Below are 20,716 nucleotides of genomic sequence, written 5' to 3'. Positions count from 1 at the left end.
TACATGTGTCAACATAGTTAAAGAAAAAGGAAAAGAACTACTATTTTCATGAGCATCTCATATAATCTTCACAGTTGTCTGTGAATTAGGTGTTACTGTTATCACCTTGCTGATGAGGAAGCAGAGGCTCTGAAAATTCATGACCAATGGTCAGAAAACTTGCATGGGCCGGAGCCAAGAAGTGCGGCCAGGCCTGCCTGACTCCAGGGACCACAGGGTCACTTCTGTGCTTGGGGCGGGAGGTCAGTGGGGGTTGGAGGGGAGCCTGGCATCACTGTCCACCTGAATTCACTGCACTCTGAAGATGCATGCCACAACTCTGATCTTGGGCAGCCAGCGCTAAACCACCAGCAAGAAGGGGGCTCACACAAAAACAAAGAAACAAAAGGCTTTCATTTAATTCTTTATTTGAACATCAAATAGGTAGAGAAAATTGTTTAAGGTGCTTCAGCATCCCACTGGATTCTTTTTTTTTTTTTTTTTAAGGTGCAAAAGAGGTTTACAAGTGTGTTTCATTAAACAAAGCAAAGCTGCAACAAAACAGAATCACATCAATAATAGTATGCATCGGCGTAGTAATCCATCAAACACAATTTGGCATTTGAGCTTTTCCCCATAAAAACAAGAGCTCTACACTGAAGAATATGTAGTGCACAAAAAGCGCTGTTTATAAACTGTGAGAGAACATAAACTGGCATAATGTCACTTATTAATTCAAGTCTCTGTGACCAATGACCTCTCTGTGAATGCAAAGGGGTCCCGTGCCGCAGGCACCCGTTCATGGGGTTGTATGTGGTTTCCAGGGTACACAGCTCTGTAAAAACACACTGAAGATGGGTTTGAAACATGGCAGCATTTACACATTTTAAAAGTTCAGGCACATTTGGATGCAAAAAAAAAAAGAATAGAAATTTTTCTTGAATCTCTGAAAGACAGTGCAAACTTGAAGTGCCATAATAGAGGCAGCAGTTACTTAGAAAACAATTTTCAGTGACTTAAAAGGAGGCCACATTCACTTTAATCCAAATGGAAAGGAACTGCAGTTAGAAATGGAGAAATAACACTAATGAAAAGGTGGATGTGTGGGACCACACTTAAAGTCATTTGCTCCAGTTGACAGTTAAGTTTTCAGGGAGTTCACCCAGGAAGTGTACAGTGTCATCTGGCTCATCATCCCAAGACTTGAACCCAAGAGAATCATGGTTGTCTCAGAAGCTATGTTATGACTCTACGTGTGTTTCTAATAACTAGTTTCTGGAAGCAAATCTGCCTGTGGATATCAGACATTAACTATGGTCCTAGTGATCACTCCCAGTACCCACAGTCCATCTCAGAGGTGGGGAGTGTGACTAGGAAGGGATTTGGGATAGGTTTCATGTAGGGGTAGTCTAAACCAATGGCCTAAACCAACAGCCATTTCAGTGTATAAAGATTTTAATGCAAGAACATCTTAATGGGATCAGAAGTTGGATTATCAGTTAGTCCCTTATATATGGCATGGTTAAACATAGTTGCAAGGTTAGTAGGGAAATTGAATCAGTGACTACACTTCCTCAGGGGCTGGGTTTTGCAACCTACATAGGGTCTTCTCTTTGGATGAACTAGCCTCTCTGATGGTTGCGTGACAGCGTTACGGAATCATGACCGCAAGCCTGGAGCTAGGCAATGGCTAAAAGAAACGCAGACCACTAGCTATTTCTTGGACTGTACTGCACATGCCTCTACTTCTGCCCCAGAACTCAAGCTGCCATTATCGGATCGACTGTCATATACAGCTAGTTATTCATGGCTAACAGGACACAAGTGAGATGCTGAACCCTGGTGCGTGCCCCAAGCGCCAGTGCTGATCTGCCTCAAAATGCTTTCAAGACTCTTATTACGATATTTTGCATTCTTAAAATGCCCAAACCCATTTCCCCACTCTATTCTAACCTATCCACTCCCACTTTGACCATGTCTTTCAAACTTTAAACTGTATCAGAGTAGGGGGGAAAAAATACAGCATATTCCCTACATCCGAGTAACATCAGCTGCAAAGTATCAGCTCTCCATTAGTGGCACTTCGTATAAGAATAAGAGATTTCTAAAATTACTTGAAACTCCTGGGCTAACATACCAACCATCTGGTGTTCTCTGCCCATTTCAAATGTAATAGTGTCTTTACATGAATACAAACATCTTATGTGAATAATGTAAAACCCTCCGCTGGATTATTGTTTGGATTTAGCTGGTATTACATCATCTAGAATCCTAGAATTTTTTTTGTTTGTTTTTATTTTTTTAAAAGAAAATCTAAGTATAAACATTAAAAAGAACCCACTGACCCATTAGCTACTGTCCAAAAATATTACTACTTATATTTTGGTAAAGCAAAATTAGCTGCCCTGAATAATTTTCCTTTTCAGGCATAATCTCTGCTACATATGATTGTCTATCATTCAATATCCAACAATAGGCATCTGGATTAGTGCTATTTCGTCTACTGTGGATATAAAAGTTGATATGAAAATGTGATCATCATTTAAATGAATAATCACCAGGCCTTAGGCATCAATGACTACATGACAAGGTAGTAATACAAAAAAAGTAAACATATTTTTCGTTGGCTTTGAATGTTAACCCAGTCAAATTAAATCCAAAACAGAATCACTACATTCAGTTGTCTGATAAACAAGCACTGCAATTTCAAAAAAATATATATTATACTATATAAGGTGCTTCTTAAACAAAAACAACAAAAGAATTATGTTCTAAACATTCTTACTGCAGATACATAAAATCGCCCCCAAATTTAGATGCACTTGTGAAAAATCTTTTTTTTTTTTTGGCCTTCCCAGGTTCCCGGCCCTTTGGTGATCACTTACTGGGTAATCAGATGAGTGAAATCCACTTTTGAAACAGGCATCCCAAGAGAAGCCCTAGAAGCTTGGCTGGGCTTGTTGACTAACACATTGCCTATCAACAGGATTCGAGTTACAGACAATGCGGTCACCAGAGGAAACCAAACTTTCTTTATAGCTGAGAAGGGGAACTAATTCATAACTGCCTTAGAGAAGCAAAGACCCAGGGAAGCCTGCCCTGTAATTGGAGTGGGCTTTTCTTGTTTAGCCTATAGGTCCAATGGATTCCTATGGCCCAATTCTAGTCTTTCTCTCTTGGTTTAGGAAGTTTAATGAAGCAGAGTCTGGAGAAGTTTCGTTTTGTTTTTTCCCCTCGAGGCTAAACCCTGATTTTTTGCATGAGCTCTAAACAACCAGGCCCCCGGCAGCCTGAGTTCAGAAAGCTCCAATCCTGGCCCTCCTCCCCCACGGAGCACTTGCCTCCAACCAAGGTCACTGGGAGCACAGAAGGGAAGAGGCGGCGGAGGAGGACAGTCCTCCACGGATCCCAGGGCAGCCCCGTATTGCACTGTCGGGTCAGCCCGTAGCACTCCTAAGCGCCTGCAGCCTGTGGCGGGGCCACCCTGGGCCTCACAGTTTTATCCAGTTTCTGCCCTGTTAACCTCTTTGGTCTCTAGCCCCTACAAGAATCATGCACGTTTACTATTAAGACCAGTGCCCGGGGGTTAAAAGTGTCACCAGCATGCCTGCTCCTTTGCCCTTGGTCGCAGCCTGTCTGTGCCTGTGAAGCCGCTCAGTCGTGTCCGACTCTTTGCGACCCCATGGACTATAGCCTACCAGGCTCCTCAGTCCGTGGAATTTTCCAGGCAAGAGTATTGGCCTAGGCACTAGGAATTCACCTTGTAAGTGACACAGCGGGAAGAGCCGTGTAGAGCGCCCTCTGCTGGTAGGAGTGAGATCACACTAGAACAGGTCCTGAAGTCCATTTACTGCAAGTCCTGGGGGGTGGCGGGGAGCAGGGGGAGGGGAGGCTTTCGTTTATAAAATGAAAATGAAAACAAAACACAAGTATCTATCTAAACTGGTGGATGTGGAGGTTACTTAACCGGGATTAACGTTGCTGCTTTCCATGGATCCATGGGAAGCAAGAATTAATTGGAACTCATGACCTATATGTATTTAGTGCTCTCAATGGTAAAGCATCTAGCGAATTTGAAGGTGCAGTGTACTAAGCTGACAAAGTCTTGACAATCAGGGGCCTTCCTTCCCTGTGTGCATCTTGTATTCCTATAGGGGACGTGGGTGGACAATCACTGAATATTCTGCTACAGCCATGCAACAGAGCAAAAGCCTTAATAAAATGATATGGACCTATAGGAATACAAGAGGACATTATAATGAACCCTGGGCTTCGCTTTCTCCAACTCAGCAATTAAAGGAGTCACTTTCAGTTCTTTCCTGTGGCTGATGCTCAGATCCATTAAAAAGTGCTTTACGTTCACGGAGGTGAAATGTCCACTCTCCAGGCCTGGGTCACAAGTAGCTAAAGTGCACAGTCATCTGAACCCAGCTCGGAGACCGAGCTCAGTCATGAAGCGCTAGGTGAATCCTCGTGCTGAATAAGGTAGCAAAGGCAGAGAGAGAGAGAACAGTTACAAAGAAATGAGCCCTGGAATCCCTTTGGCTGTTCCCAAAACAAGGCGTGCCACGTAGAACTGAGCGAACCAATGAATGGCCATCCATGTCAGAAAGCCAGTGGTGGGTGCATGCCAAGAGCGTGTGCAGGGGCAGAATTCGGCTAGAGTGATGCATGATGTGGGTAAAGTGCAACAGGGATTCTCAGAACCTTGGGGGGGGGGGGTGGTGGGAGCCAGGGAGCTCTCAGACTGTGCCGGGGAAATTCTCTGCCTCTCCGGTGATGTAATATGTTTGCAAGGAATGTGATGAAGTGCAGCCAGTGGTGGCCAGCTGGCTCTGATTCACGTCCTCCGGGGGTGCGCTCCCTAAGTTGGCTGGGGCGTGCAGGCGGTGGGCATCCAGCATCTCCAGCAGCAGGTCGTAGAGAGGCACCACATTCTTGCACTTCATGTTGTATAGATGCTCCATGCCTTTGTTGCTGCAGGAGGGGAGACAGATAGGATTGCTCAGACCAGCCTCAGACCCAGGACAGCTGAAACGCTGAGGAAGGGCAACTAAGAAAAGCCCCAGGACACTGATATGCCAACCTTTCTTCCTGCTTCAAGAGCCAGTTTAGGGCTTACTATACAGGCGACTTTCTCTCCTCCTCTATCACTGCTACATCTAAATAGAGAGCAGTTGTGTTTAGTCGCTTGTCGTTTAGTTGCTAAGTCGTGTCTGACTCTTTGCGACCCCATGGACTGTAGCTTGCCAGGCTCCTCTGTCCATGGGATTTCTCAGGCAAGAATACTGGAGTGGGTTGCCAGCCACCAAGTAGGAAAGAGGTTTTTTTATGGGGGCGGGGTGGGGGCACATCGCTTGGCTTGTGGGATCTTAGTACCCCGACCAGAGATTAAACCCAGGCCCCCTGCATTGGAACCATGGAGTCTTAAACACTAAGACTTCCAAGGAGGTCCAGGAAGGAACTTTTCAAATACGCAAAACAGTTCAAGTTCCCTTGCTCACGACTGTCCAGCTGCTTCACATTTAACTCAGAATAAAACCTAAATTTCTATCTGTGCTGTGCAAGGCCTGACTGACATGCCTCCCACCCACTTCTCAGACTTTCTCCTTCCTCCCTAACCCATACCTTGAGCCAGCCGAGTTTTCATGCTGCCCCTTAAAGATACCAAGTTCTTTATGCCTAGACTCAGGGAACTTGCACTGGCTCTTCCCTGCCCCCACCTGGAGGCACTTCTCCCAGATCTCTGGGTGTCTCCCGTCTTTCAACATCCGTTTTCCTCCCAGCATGCATGTCAACCTGAAATCCTTCTATGTATGTATCTATGATTATATGTATTTTCATTCTTTATAAAAAGCCTTTCCTTGTCTGCCTTGGGTCTTAGTTGCGGCATGCAGGATCTTTGGCTGTGGTGTGCAGACTCTCTAATTGCGGCACACAGGCTCAGTAGCTCTGCGGCATGCGGGATCTTAGTTCCCCGACCAGGATTCGAACCCTTGTCCCCTGCACTGCAAGGCAGATTCTTAACCACTGGATCACCAGGGAAGTTCCTGTATTTTCATTCTTGCTCCCTAAGCGCAAGCACATACACGCAAGCACATACACACACAGACCCAACATACACGGTGCAAATTCCATGAGGGGTAGCAATTTGTCCACCCTGTTAGGCCTAGCACCGTGGCAAGACATGGTAAATCCTCAGAAAATATGGGATAGCCAGGGAGATGCAGGCAAATAGCATTTCTCCTTTTGACCACTCTCCCCTACGGTCCTTCTCCACCAGCCACACTTCTGCCTGTCTCCTCCACCACACCACCAGCAGGAGACAAAAAGGAAAAAAAAAAAAAAAAACCCAAACACTATTATCCAGCTTGAAATTTCTTTTGAAAGAATCATGTGTCATGAGTAGGCAGACCAAGAGCCTCCTAAAAATTACTTGCGTTTTCAGTCAAGGAAAAGTCAACCCTTGTTGGAGACGTGCCATGAAAACAATCGGGCTTCAGAGCAATTCGGGCCATATAACTGCCACCAAAATTACGTTTGTAAGTGGGATTTTGTGGGGTTTTTTTTTTTTTTTTTGGTTTGTTTGTTTTAATTTAAAATGCTGTTAAAGTTAAATGCCCCTGGATTTGACACCGTCCTCCTCTTGCAACCTGATGAATCACATTTACCGTGAGATGAAATCTGGTGTTAAATGCTCTGAATGACAACATACAATCAGGGCCAAGCTTAACACAACAGAGTTCTGTAATTTAGATTGGCTGTAATGAGGTACCACAATATTGTTGTCGGTGTTGGGGTGGGTGTGTGTGTGTGTGTGTGTGTGTGTGTGTGTGAGAGAGAGAGAGAGAGAGAGAGAGACAGTCTGCAAGCCAGCTCAAAGCTTGCAACAGAATAGCAACTTCTCTTAAGCCCTTCACACAGTTCAAACAGAAACTCCCACTGCCATTGCCCTTGGCCACTTTTTGCCAGTAAAACTAGCAAAGCTTGTATATTCAGCACAAATATGCTTTGGTATTAACTAATGAGGCTTCCTAATGCTGACAAGCAATTAATGGATCTGAAAATTCAGCAATTCCAACCACCACCCCACCAACAAAAAAATCCTTCATCTGTGATACACGGTTTCTCCATCAAATTCCTAGCTCAGAGTAAAGCTAATATATTTTCTTCAAGAGGAAGGCTACTCTCTCAGCCAGGAAATTTGGTAGAGTCTTATGTTATTCTGATCCACCCCCCTCTTCCCTCTGTGTAATATTCATCAAAAGAAATGGACGGGAAAGGACTGAAAATGTATACTCCAAATGCAGTAACCTACTTAACCTGGCCAAATTCTCGGGGACTCCTGGGAACACAGACTGCAGTCACTTTGACAAGTGAGAGCCATCATTTGTGAATTTCAAATTCATGGGGAAGACCTCAGGTAATGTGTCTGTTCCTTTATGAGTGACAACTCCTTCACTCAGTGATAAAGTTATGCTCATATACCGCATCTCAGACTTCATACATGGCACTGAGATGATGACAATGAAAGAAAGATACATTTATCTTCTCAAGAAGTGAACAATTTGTGGAGTTAGCTCCAGAAGAGGAGGCGCCTGGGACTCTGATGGGATGAACTTCTTGCCACCTGACTCACAGTTTTTCAAGGTTTGAAGACCCCCCAAAAAAATTAATCTCTTTCCCAACACCTTGGCCCTTCCCTCAGAGCCACTGAGAAACAGAATCTCTATTTCATTCCTGGAGACCGGATGTAAGCCCAAGGTCATAGGGACTTCATCATGCAGGTGTATCATCACTTTTTTGTTGTGATCTTTCTGGAGTAAAGAATCTAATACTTTCTTCATCTGTTCCCTGAAGGATAGGTTCTGCTCATGGGAACAGTACCCACTAAGTCCCTGGCCAGGCATTTAGAATAGAAACAAAGCCACTTTCTCCTTCTGGTGCAGAAAGGCTTTATTTTCTCTGCTATCAACCTTCCTTATCTCCTGTAGAAAATATTTATTGAATAGTTACTCCGTGCCAAGCCCCATGCTTCGGGGTACTGGGTCCTCAGAGTAAGCAAAATGGCTTGTGAGAACTGCCTCACAGAGTTTACATTTGTAGTCTAATGGTGCTGAAAGATAATAAAATGGGCAATAACAATCTGGAAAAACAGGGTATCAATCCCATCTATGTGTTAAGGGTCGGGAGATGCTTCCTGCAAGGAGTCATATCTAAGCTATGACAGCCTTGCTTACTGTCCAAGAAGATTCACTCTCTGTGCCCTGTGTTCATGATCCTTGACTTTGGGTGTTATTCTATGACTTGCTCGCCCAATGGGATGTTCGTGGACAGGGACTGAACTAAAAGATTTAAAATGCACTTCGCCAAACTGACTCTCCCTCTGGTGCCTCTGCCATCAATATGAGAAGAACATGTCCCAGCTCTCCTGTTGGTACAAGGAGGACAAAAGGCACTCAGGTTAGTCACCCAGCTGACCTTCAGAACCTCCAGCTGTACCCAGCTTCCATCACCTGACCTTCAGATGCGTGAGTCCAGAGGCAGTAAAACAGCCGTGCAGCCAGCCTGCAGCACTTCCCCTTTGACTCAGAGAATAGCTGATCAGCTCCAGAGCCTAGACTACCAGGAAGTCCTACAAGTTAAGTAAGGCTGCAGCATAACAGGGGCTTCCTAGGTGGCTCAGTGGTAAAGAATCTGCCTGCCAAGAAGGAGTCTTAGGTTTCATCCCTGGGCCAGGAAGATCCCCCGGGGAAGGAAATGGCAACCCACTCCAATATTCTTGCCTGGGAAATCCCATGGACAGAGGAGGCTGGTGGGCTACAGTCCATGGGGTTGCAAAGAATCGGAGACGCCTTAACGACTCAAGTGTAGCAGGTGCAGCAGAGGATAAGAAGCAACAGAAGCAAAGTAAATGGATTTATATTTTCATCTAAAAGCAACGGGAAGCCATTTCAAGGCTTTAAGTGGGAAAACAGTGCGATCAGATTTGGTATCAGAATGATCACGCTGGCTCTACTGTGGAGAGTGGATCAGAAAGGCTGTTAATGGATCTGAAATTAAATCTGGAGAGATAGGTTAGGCAGCTGGGGCAGACATCTAGGAGGAAATGATGGAGGCTCGGACTTGGGTCATGGCAAAGGGGGCGACAAGAATGGATTGAGAGGGCTAGAAGAGTCGCGGTTGACCGTCCATGGGGGGTTTGGACCCAGAGTGTCTCATTTAGAATTTACACCCAGAAGTAAGAAGGGTGTGAAATGGGAGCTGTAACAGATGTGCCCAGCACCTTCTGAGGATGAGTGTGGTCACAGACTACCCGTGACTGGTTAGGACAAAGTGAACAACCAAAGAGGATGCCCCACTCCCCTGACCTGCACGCCGTACACTCTCCCCGCCACGTAAGATGCTGCATAGACTCCAAACTGAGTCTGAGTTAAAACTTCCTCTGTGAAGCTTTCTCTGACGCCCACCCACACCCCAGACAGATCCACGGCCTCCCTCCAGCATCCCCCCATGGTGTTCAGGCTCATCGTGGGCCCAGAACTGCCCCAAGTGTGTTATCTGTATGCAGGTATCAGCCCTTCCTGGGCCCGCTGCCACACAGCGTTGGGGGCTGGATTCCTTTATGTCTTTGCCACGAGAGAAACCCAGGGAGGACTCACCTCATGTGCCTGAAATGAGACAGGAGGAGGAGGAGTTGGGCCAGACGCCGGTGCTGCTGCTGCAGAGTTAGGCCCGCTTTGGCCATCAGATGGATCAAGGTGTCTGTGATCTTGTCCAGGACGCGGTGGATGTGGTCCTTCTCTTCCAGAGACCTCAGAGTGCTGGACAGAAATGTGTACACCCCTGAATGTGCAGAGAGAGAGAGAGAGAAACTCAAAGAGGGTAAGGTCCAGGATGCGTGGGGAGTGACGCTGAGCCACTGCCCCTCTACAGTCCCCACCCTCCCCGTCCAACCACTGAGAAGCTCAGGATCTATTTGGTCCAGGCAGCTATGCAAAACTCCTCATGAATATACATGTCAGAGAGCATGTGTCTAGGAAACTCATGTCTCCTCCTGTGTGAGCCAGTTTCCAGGGTTTGTCAGCAAGATTTCCTAGAAAGGCACTGCTTGCCTTGGGGCCATGGCAGTTATACCAGCCATCTCTCCTCTGACAGGCCTTTTGCCAATGCTAACTATCCTGTTAACACTGATGATAGCTCCAGGCAGGCAGCATTATCGCTCCATTTCACACAAGGAAACAAAAGTGCAAAAAAAAAAAAAAACTGTATTAACTTGTGGAGTGAACACGACAGGACAGAGCAAGGTTGCGAATGACCCCAATGTGCTGACTCCACATCCTGTCTTATAATGGAAACTCTCAGAAGACACGGGACACGTCCCTCGGTGAAGAAGTAAAAGGGATTTGCTAAGTGATTGACAGGTAACATTTGCAGGTAGGGCTTAATTTGCTGCTACATTTCAGGTCAGGTTTGGGGCCTTCCTACCTTTCAAGCTCAGCTGAAAGGTTTATGATAGGAGAGGCAAGAGGACCCTGGGAAGCGCTGTTTTTCATCGCCAAGTGTGGATTTATGCCCTCTTGCCTTTCTTCTGGTAGTAAACCCTGCTCTTGCAGCCACAGGTAGACTTCAGACTATAATTAGACAATTGGGTCACTCGATTCTTTTGGATAGTACTAGCCTCACACTAGAAAATCAGAGCTTTTTCTGGGCTTGTATACGGCTTCCTTGGGCTTCCCTGGTGGTTAAGATGGGGAAGAATCTGCCTACAATGTAGGAAATGCAGGTTTGATCCCTAAGTCGAGAAGATCCCCTGGAAAACAGCATGGCAACCCACTCCAGTGTTCTTGCCTGGAGAATTCCATGGACTGAGGAACCTGATGGGCTACAGTCCATGGGGTTGCCAAGAGTTGGACACGACTGAGCACAACAACAACAAATACGGAAGCTGAGGATGGAAATTCCTTCCTCTAGGGTGGAGGTGCTTGGAGGATGAGGATATGGGGCTTTTAAGTGCCACCTTCCCAGTAGGAGGAGTGCCCCCTGCTGAGTGGAGCCAAGTAACAACCATTAGAGGGGATAGTTCGTGGGTGGGGGAGGGGCGGGGAGGGAGGGGAGAAATCCTGGTTCCCCTCATAAGATCCTCGTCCCTACTTCTTTCATCTGGCCTTAATGCTTCCATCGTATCCTTTTTAACACACAGATCCATAAATCCCCTGTTTGCTTAAGGTAGTGTGAGTTGGGTTTCTGTGACTTGCAACTGGAAGAATCCGGACTCTTTAAGTTGGGAGTTCAGGAGACGAGGAAGGTTGAGTGATAAGAGGTGAGAAGTATTGAAAGCAAAAGGAAGGCAGGATGGAGCAGTTCTATCAAGTGGGCACTGCTGAAGCCAACTTAACCTCCTCAAAGTACATCCCCTTGAAGAGAGCAGATGACGCGGTATTTACCTCCAGATATACATCTATTTAGCAACATAATTTTCGGTCTTATTAGCCCACTGGCCCTCCCATAAATATATTTCTTCTTCTCTCCTCCCCCCATCCTCACTGGGTATTTTCAAGTTAAAGGCCCCCCCGGTGTATGAATCCCCGACTCTGGGCCGGGGGCGCCGTGGTGAGTTAACTGCTCACGCCGCGGCCTGTAGGATGAAAATGGGGGAAACGCCCACACGGAGGAGCTCATAGTAAACACGGTTGGAACGGCCCAGAATGGGAAGCGGCTAATATTCAAAACAAATACAACAACAAAACCAGAACAGCCAGGCTCCTGGCTTACTGGCTGCAGAACAGAATAATGTAGCTTTTGGTACCCGGAGGCGTTCTTGTCCAAAGGAAACAGCGCTCAGGATAAGTAAGCAGTGGACAGGCAGTGGGACGAGAAAGAAATTGCTGGATTACTTGTGTTCCCTGTGGCTTTCTGATAGAGAAAGGTTGTGCCCATTAGAAAAAAGGGCAGAGGTCCAGGGGCCTTGGGGTGGACCCGGAGGTAACAGGTGGCCGGGGAGGTGTGCACCAGTGGGTCGGGGGGCCCGGGACAGCCCCTGCTGAGCCCCACGGCCCTGCCTCTCCCGGCCCTGATGTCATCACACACATTCTAGCCTGGTGTCTCTCAGAAGCCCTGCCGTCTGGCTGGAATACCCTGGGAATCTGCCCAGGCCACAGAGCTGGCTGAATCCAACTTGGATGATGCACTTTCTACCAATTTCCCTTTTTTTTTTTTGTTACCACCCAGGATGCTGGCCTCGCTCACCAATCTTCCCATTCTTGTTCAAGGAAACCACAGGACGGAGGAGCGTCCATGCCTCTGCACCTGCTCATCTTGCATGTGCGCCCGGGGTGAGCGTGGCCGGTACAGAGCTGCGGACGCGCTGAGACCCCGCCCGCTTCGCTCCCCCTCGCCAGGGGAGGCCGGAGCCCTGGCACACAGGCTCCTGGAAGTGCAGCCCACCTCCCACTGTGGGTTCCCCCTCCTGTACTGGTCCTCCCTCCAGCCTGCTCTCCCTGAGAACCTACTGTGTGCATGCGCTGCATTAGGAGACAGGGATTCCAAGCCCTCTCTTAAGTGTTAATGTCTTAATAGCAGCAGCTGCCTGTGGAGGGTTGATTTTCTTTACTGACTTTCTGGATACCTGCCATTCTCAGAGCAAGCTGGTTTTTCTAGACCTGTTTTGGCACCAATGCAGCTTATCATCTCATCCTTGTCAACAGATGCTTCCTAGCTGTGCGAATATACTTAGAAATAAATATATGGTCCCGCTGAAATGCCAATAATCAACAACAGCAGCAATCTTCTTTGGGGGCTTTTCTGGCAAGAAAAAAAAACAAAACAAGTGGTCCCGGTCTGTTATCTATTGCTCCTAAGGGGCTGGTGGAGAGAAACAACAGAAATCCAGAAATCCTAATTCCAAGAGGGCTTCAGGTGCTCTGGCAAGAGCCAAACAGGGCTTCTGGTAATTTCCATACCCCAGGTGGTCCCTGCCACCCTGGACAGCTGTGCCACTGTTCCCAGCAGCAGGGAGCCAGTGATCAGACAGTGCGGGCCTTCAGAAACGGTCTTACAACAAGGCAGGCTTTTGCAACTCCTCAGGCTGCTCCAAATCCCCAAGATGGAAAAAACAATCTGTATGTCATTATCCAGGCTTGAAGCACTGTTGGCAAATCTGAGCTTCTACGTATTCTGAATCTTGTAGCCAACACTGGGAGTCTCGGGAAGACTCTATGGAGAAAAATCTGGTGGTAGAAAGGAAGGGGGAGCAGAAGTGCATGGACACCTGGTGGAGAAGAGAGCTCAGCCTTTCTCCGTCTCTGCCTCTCACTGCCTCGGGCTTCTGCACTCTCCTTCCTCTGCTTGCTCTGCTTGGACATGCTCTTCCTTCCTTCTTTCCTTCCTCCTTTCCGCTCCATCCCGCGGGAACGCCCTTGTTACCCCTTCATCACTTTTCCAGATGATGCAGTCTTCTCCTCGGGAAGCTGGAAGAATGCAGATATGGAGACGGCAGTGCACACCTGCACGTGACTGTATCCACAGGAAACACTAGCAGGACCCGGGGCCACGCGCCCGGGCACTGATCTCCACTGGGTGGGGGGCGCATCCAACTGTCCTTGGAGAAGCGAGGAAGGAAGACACTGATGCTTCAGGACGACGTCTTCAAGTGTGGCCATTTTTGTTTTTATTGTTTTCTTTCTTTTCCAGAAAGACGAATGTGACAGTGGGTCCTGGGAGAGTCCTTGTGTCCATAGCAGCTTGACCAGAAAGGCAAAGGCAATGACTCAAAGAAAGATGAGAGGGAAGAAAACTCCTTAAACCCCCAGCTGTACGTGGTCTCGACCTGGAAGCTGCCGCTCAGCTGGAATAAAAAAGGAACTTCTGGGGGGACATGGCACATGAAGGATCCAGGGATTTATCTGCAGACCAGCCTGTTAGGTGCGCTGCTGGGCGTGGCTTCTACAAATCAAAGTTTGCTCTTAAGTGCCTTCACGGCAGACAGTTTCACGAGCACTGCATTCGTTTTAGGCATCGCGTCTGCTGGCCGCTCCTCCTCCCGGCACTGTGGGTCCTGTGGGGTGTTGGACGGCTCGTGGTGGCTGAAGCCACTTACTGAGAAGGGCTGTGCGGGATGTCCTACAATATGTGGGACAGCCCCAGAGAATGAAGGACTTCTTCTCTTTTTCTTTTTTAAAGGGCAGATGATTTCGTATTTAAAGTTAGAAATTCACCTCAACAAAATGGATACCATCCATCATTAAAGATGCGTTAACCATCAAAGATTTTTGAGTTCCAATTTCTGTGTGTGTGTGTGTGTGTGTTCCGTGGCAGAGTTTTCCTTTTTCTAAATTTTTAATTGAGGATAATTACTTTACACAACTGAGCACACACATGCACGCATGCATCAAAGTGAAAGTGTTAGTCGCTCAGTCGTGTCCCACTCTTTGTGACCCCATGGACTGTAGCCCACCAGGCTCCTCTGTCCATGGGATTCTCCAGGCAAGAATACTGGAGTGGGTTGCCATGCCCTCCTCCAGGCAATCTTCCTGACTCAGGGATCGAACCTATATCTCTTATGTCTCAAGCATTGGCAGGTGGGTTCTTTACCACTGGTGCCACCTGGGAAGCCCATGCATTATAAATACATGTAAGCATTTTACTACTTTATTGGTTTTTGTACTGTAGTCAAGCCTTGGCATCTGCATTGAAAGATATAGCATTTTATTTTAAATTAGTTAAATATTATTCCTCCTTTATGACCATTTTGAAATTACCTGAAATTATATTTTCATTAAAAAAAAAGGATGTATATGTATAGACTATTATTTACTTCGTTTTAGGCTAGTCAAAGGAATATGCATGTTTTATTGAACTGGTGTTGGTTCCTGGCAATTGTTTTGTTTTTTTTTTTTTCCTGCATTCAAGCTTTATTGTATATGTAATGGCTTTTTCCTTAAGTACAGTTTTACTTTTAAATTAATTTTTATTACGGTATAGTTGCTTTACAATGTTGTGTTAGCTTCTGCCTTACAGCAAAGTGAAACAGATATACATACACGTATACATATATCCCTTCTTTTTTCAGATTTCCTTCCCAGTTTCAGTCACCACAGAGCCGTGAGCAGAATCCCCTGTGCTGCATGACAGGTTTTCATTTGGAGTTCCCGGCAACTCTAAGAGTTTTACCTCGAGTTTGTCATTCCCAAGCGTGGCTGGCTGTCTCTCAGTCTCTCCTGTGGGGTTTTCCAACTAGTTCAAGTTCCAGCCAAATCTGCTGACCGAAAGCTGGGGTTGGAGCTCTTATATCTGTGCTTCTTAAAACCTCCCCACTGATGAGTCTGATGCCCAGCTAGGATTAAGAATCACACAATTACCCTGATTTGCTCTTTTATGGCCACTACTATGTAAGCTCTTAGAAACATGGACTATATCTTTAGTGAAAAGCATCTTATCCCAATGCTGATCTGCTTTGAGAATTTCCTTTCCAACTTCCTCATCATGTTGTGGTCCTTTATGCTTCTTTTCCCTTTCTGGCTGGCTTGATTAGAATGGAGATAACTCTTAGGATGACCAAGGAAGTCACCCAATTAATACTGCAGAGTCCTTGCACAACCACACGGAAGAAGGCTCTGGCACCAACCTATTCAAGCACCCAGCGATATTACGTAAACAAGAAACAAACCTTCATGTGTTTGCACCATTATACATTTTGGAGCCTATTTGTTATAGTTGTCCTACTCTAAGGCAAGATGAGAAGTATTTTATGACTTACTGACTGTATCAATGAATAAATTGTATAAATCAGATAAAGTCAGAGTGATGCTTGGTACACCTCCTTTTGTTGCCATTTTCTGCATTCCTAAGGCCTTAGGTTGCATGAAAGTGAAAGTGTTAGTCACTCAGTCAGGTCCGCCTCTTTGCAATCCCATGGACTGTAGCCCACCAGACTCCTTTATCCATGGAATTCTCCAGGCAAGAATCCTGGAGTGGGTTGCCATTTCCTTCTCCAGTGGATCTTCCTGACCCAGGGATCGAACCTGGGTCTCCTACATTGCAGGCAGATTCTTTACTGACTGAGCCACTAGGGAAGTCCTTAGGTTGCATAGTTATAAATTGTAACACAATGTGGCAATATTGGCATTTGGGAAGAGAAATGATTTATAACTCAGGTTGCATATTTATAAATCATTTCTCTTCCCAAATGCCAATATTGCCATATTTTGCTATAGAAAGCATGATCTAGATTCTAGAACCACCTCATCATCTCCTGTCATGCTAACCATTCATTCTGAATACTAACATAATTCATAGCAGCCAGTAAGTTCAAAGAATCAAGAGGGAAGCCCAGGATGTCAGAATGTTTAGTTAGTTATCATTCAAAGATGCAGCCCCCAACATTATTAAGGCTTCAGAGACTGCACTGTACCATGCAGGAACTGACTTCTCCTTTCATGAACTGAACAAAAAGAGTATTGCCTTGAGTAATATTTGTTCAGAGGCAGGAAACGTCCATCCTTCTACCAGTGTGTGATTATTTACTAAAAGGTGAAGAACTTTTCATAACTCCCAGTCCTTGAGCAAATATGTTTACTATTACTCTAGCCTTTGTAAGATCACACACTCCTCCAGTCATCTTCTAAGTGGTCTCATAGTGAGAGGGATCACAGTGAAGATAAGTATTCTTGTCATAACACAACAGGGACCACAGCAGTCCTTTCATTTTGGCATCACTTTATAATACCCACAAGTACTCCCTTGGCACCGATGACTATGAACTCATCCATGAGTGATTCAGTGACATTTATCAACTTAGCATGATTTTTAGTGAAATCTAATAGATATTCTACTTAGTATATCCATGCCTTCACACTGACTCACAGGACAACTCTCTAAATGATTTCAGATGGTGAAACTGATGACTTGATTTAACTGACCTGAAAAGAAATCTCCGAAGTGTACTTAAAAAAAATTTTTTTAAGGAATTCCCTGCCAGTCCAGTGGTTAAGAATTCACCATTGCAGGGGATATAGGTTCAATCCCTGGCCTGGGAAGATCCTGCATGCCTCAGGGCAACTAAACCTGTGCTCCACAATAGTTGAGCCTACGCTCCAGAGCCCATGAGTCACAACTGCTGAGTCAATGTGCCACAAGTACTGTAGCCCTCGCCAAGAGCCTCTGCTCCTCTGCCCAGCAACGAAGATCTAGCACAGCCAAAATAAATAAAATGCTAAAAAAAAAAAAAAAAACAATTTTAGTGGTATCCATGTGTCTCACTCCTATACATAAAATCACTGTCTTTACTTTTTGTAATAAATAGTCCCTTAGTCTTATACCTTTTAGGATGGAGCCATTACGAATCTATATTGCTGACCCAAGGATCAAACCCCCATCTCCTGCATTTCAGGCAGATTCTTTAGCACCAGAGCCATCAGGGAAGCCTTATATTGCTTAGGGGCCTCTTTTTTGTTGGTTATGTCTGTAATATATGAAGAAACAGCCAGGTTTCTGATTTTCCTATTCCTCAGTCAATTGCTACCTTTCTGAGATCAAGAAGAAGACAGTTTGAAGAGATAACTTGATGGAAAATGGGTGGCCTGTCTAACACAATGGAGTTTGTTCACCAGTTGCATGTGGAACTCCTACTCCAGGTGAGCTGGCCTGGTCTCAAGAGGTCTTGAGGGTTTCTTTTTTCCCCAGAAAACGTAGGTTAGAGCAGTCTGAATGGATTTGTTTCCCTGCATCTCACCTCTTCACACTTGCCATTTCAAAGACAACAGAGCGATAGTGCAGAGCTGGAAGCAGCTCTTTACACACACAGGGGCAGACTCATTTTCCAAAAATGACCACAGCAATATCTCCCATCCAACATGGGTTTCCACAGTGTGATCTTGGCACTCCTGTCATGGAGATGTGTGAGTTATGCCCCTCCCTAGAGGCTGGGTGGACCCGTGACTTGCTTGCAATCAGTAGAATGGGATAGATGACACTGCCTGGCTTCCAAGGTACAATATGCTTGTCATATAAGGCATATAGCTTCTGCCTGTCAACTGGGACACTTCCTTCTGGAGCCCTCACGGCCTTGTAAGAGGTACCGTGCAACAGGCCACGAAGAAGCCAAGGCCACAGATAAGCATCACAGTTGACTACTGGCTGACGTTCCAGCCGACAGCCAGCATCAGTAGGCAGCATGTGAGCAAAGACCTTTAAGATGTCTCTAGCCAATGACTATCAAGTTACTCTTAGTGGATGACCCTCACCTGAGGCCCCAGACATGATGGAGAAGGAACAGTCCATGCCCTCTGTGCTCTATTCAAATCCATGATTAATAGAATCCAAACCCTTTTTTCTCTTTTTTTAACCATTCAGTTTTGGGGTAACATATTACATGGCTACAGTCAGCAGAGCACACCTAGGTGTCTGCATGAGACAGGCAAAGTAGAGACTAGCCTCCTGAGCTGGTGCATCAAGAGATAAGACAGCTTGTGAGTACTTCCTACTCCACATGAGGAATCCTCCCAACTCCTGATGCCTCAGCCCTGCCCTGAATCTCCACTCTCGTTAGTACAATGGTCAGGGCTTGAGCTCATCCTATCAGACTCTATGCACAGTTAACAAATTTCATAGGAGGTATTTACCCCTAACAACTGCCCAGTTGATGATCAAAATAAGTGGGTCTTCCCCTAACTGGCAACCTCATATATCGGCACCCTACTTTCTTATCAGAGGATTTCCCAGGTGATGCTAGTGATAAAGAATCCATCTACCAATGCAGGAGACATAAGAGACGTGGGTTCGATCCCTGGGTCGGGACGATCCTCTGGAGGAGGGCATGGCAAGAGAAGAGGACACTCAAATTCTCAGCTGCAGCATCCTTATCAGGTGCTGGTTGTAATAAATAGACCTTGTAGAGATTTGCCTAAAGGAGAGTTTTTACATTGAACAACTAGTCTATTTTATTTTATTTTTATTAAAAGCCAGTAGACCTTATAATGGAGTGTGTTCTCTTTGCTTTGGCCCAGCGAAGGAAGTTGAGAGCCAAATTTGTGGCCCACTCTAAGAACTGTATAGGTGGACTTCTGTGTGCTAATCTGACTCCTGAATTTATTATTTTCTTCACATTATTTTCCCTTTTTTCAGATTGTGTCAATTACTGCCTTCCTCGTTTTATATCACATGAAATTCAGTAGGCCATTTCAAATCCTTTGTGGAACAAAGACAATACATAAACAAACTAGTGAACACCCCACCCTCCTCTGTCAAAGCAATAAACAGGGTTAGTGTCAATACAAATGTTTATAAAACATCATTAAACATTCATCTGACTTAACCGCAAAGCCAAAAAAAATGATATATGATCTAAGAATATACAGCTGGTTGAATGCACAAGTTCTTGTCATCCTGAGTTGAACAGAACTGTTTAAAAATCCTGTGATGATCCACGCTGGCCACTGTGAAGTGACACCTTCTTGTGTGATTGTAAAGGCCACCCCTTCTGGTTTGGGTTTGCATGTTTATCTTTAGAGCCACAGAGATTCAGATATATTCTCTCCCCTTTTCCTAGATAGAGAATGAACATGGTGAAATGGCTGACACTTCTCACTGATTATTTTGAAAAAGATAATTACTGTCCAAAATTACTGTTTCAGAAAGATAAGTGGACATGTAGATGATACCTATTCTTCAGATATATCAGTTCCATCATTTCAAGAGAGCTCTGCAGTAGATGAAAATTGTGTTGAAAAAGTGTCACATGACTGACAGGTCTGCCTTGTTTCTCCTTAACAGGGCCTTGTGAAAGGATGTATTACATTGTAAAAAGAAGACACAGAATTCTAGAACTGTGGATTTAATTTAAGTTTCGTAGTTTTTCACACCATTTGGAGGAACAAAATCCTTTTCAAAGAGTGAACTTCCTGTGAAACTCTCACATAGAAACTGAATGAAGTCAAATCTCTCTGATTAAAGCAGAAGAAATGAGGAAGGGGAGACTGAAAGTTGGTCTCTCAGCCTCTCCCTCTCTGATTCAGGCCCCCATCCTCTGGTGACCAGAGGAGGCTCCTTCTGACACACAAGGCTCAAGCAGAAGGTTTAAAAACCACTGATCTCAGGACCATGAGAAGACAAGCCACAGACCAGGAGAAAATATTTGCAAAAGACACATCTGCTAGAGGATGCTTAGCAAAATAAACAAGAACCTGAAACTCAACAAAGAGAAAATCAATGACCCAATTAAAAAATGGGCAAAAGACCTGAACAGAGACCTCACCAAAGAAGAGACAGAAAATAGGCCAATAAAAAGATCCTTCACATCATATGTCAGTTGTTGTTGCTAATGTTCAGGCGCTCAGTCATATCCAACACTTTGCGACCCCATGGACTGCAGCACGCCAGGCTTCCCTGTCCTTCACCATCTCCCGGAGCTTGCTCAAACTCATGCCCATTGAGTCGGTGATGCCATCCAACCATCTCATCCTCTGTTGCACCCCCTCCTCCTCTTGCCTTCAATCTTTCCCAGCATCAGGGTCTTTTCCAATAAGTCAGCTCTTCGCATCAGGTAGAGAATTGAAAATGAGAACAACAGTGAGATACACCTACACACCTATTAGAAGGACCAAAATCTAGATGCCGACAACAGCAAATGCTGGCAAGGATGTGGAGTAGCAGAAACTCTCACTCGTTGCTGGAAGAGATGAAAAATGGTGTAGCCACTTTGGAAGACAATTTGGCAAATTTTTACTAAACATACTCTTTG

General features: G+C 45.6%; 1 protein-coding gene across 1 annotated transcript in view; it reads right to left on the bottom strand.

Annotated features, from left to right (window-relative positions):
* Window positions 1-390: 390 nt before the first annotated feature.
* Window positions 391-20,716, bottom strand: part of ESR1 (estrogen receptor 1) — a 271,737-nt gene continuing 251,411 nt past the window's right edge. Inside the window, exons 7-8 of the mRNA XM_061130593.1 lie at window positions 9,642-9,825; window positions 391-4,956 (exon numbers count right to left, since the gene is read on the bottom strand). Coding sequence (XP_060986576.1) covers window positions 4,722-4,956; window positions 9,642-9,825 — 419 coding nt within the window. The 3' untranslated portion in view covers window positions 391-4,721. The remainder of the gene's footprint in view (window positions 4,957-9,641; window positions 9,826-20,716) is intronic.

The sequence above is a fragment of the Dama dama genome, chromosome 26, assembly GCF_033118175.1.
Source record: "Dama dama isolate Ldn47 chromosome 26, ASM3311817v1, whole genome shotgun sequence".
Lineage (NCBI taxonomy): Eukaryota > Metazoa > Chordata > Mammalia > Artiodactyla > Cervidae > Dama > Dama dama.
Note: the sequence above shows the minus strand (reverse complement) of the source record. Positions and strands in the feature narration are given on the sequence as shown.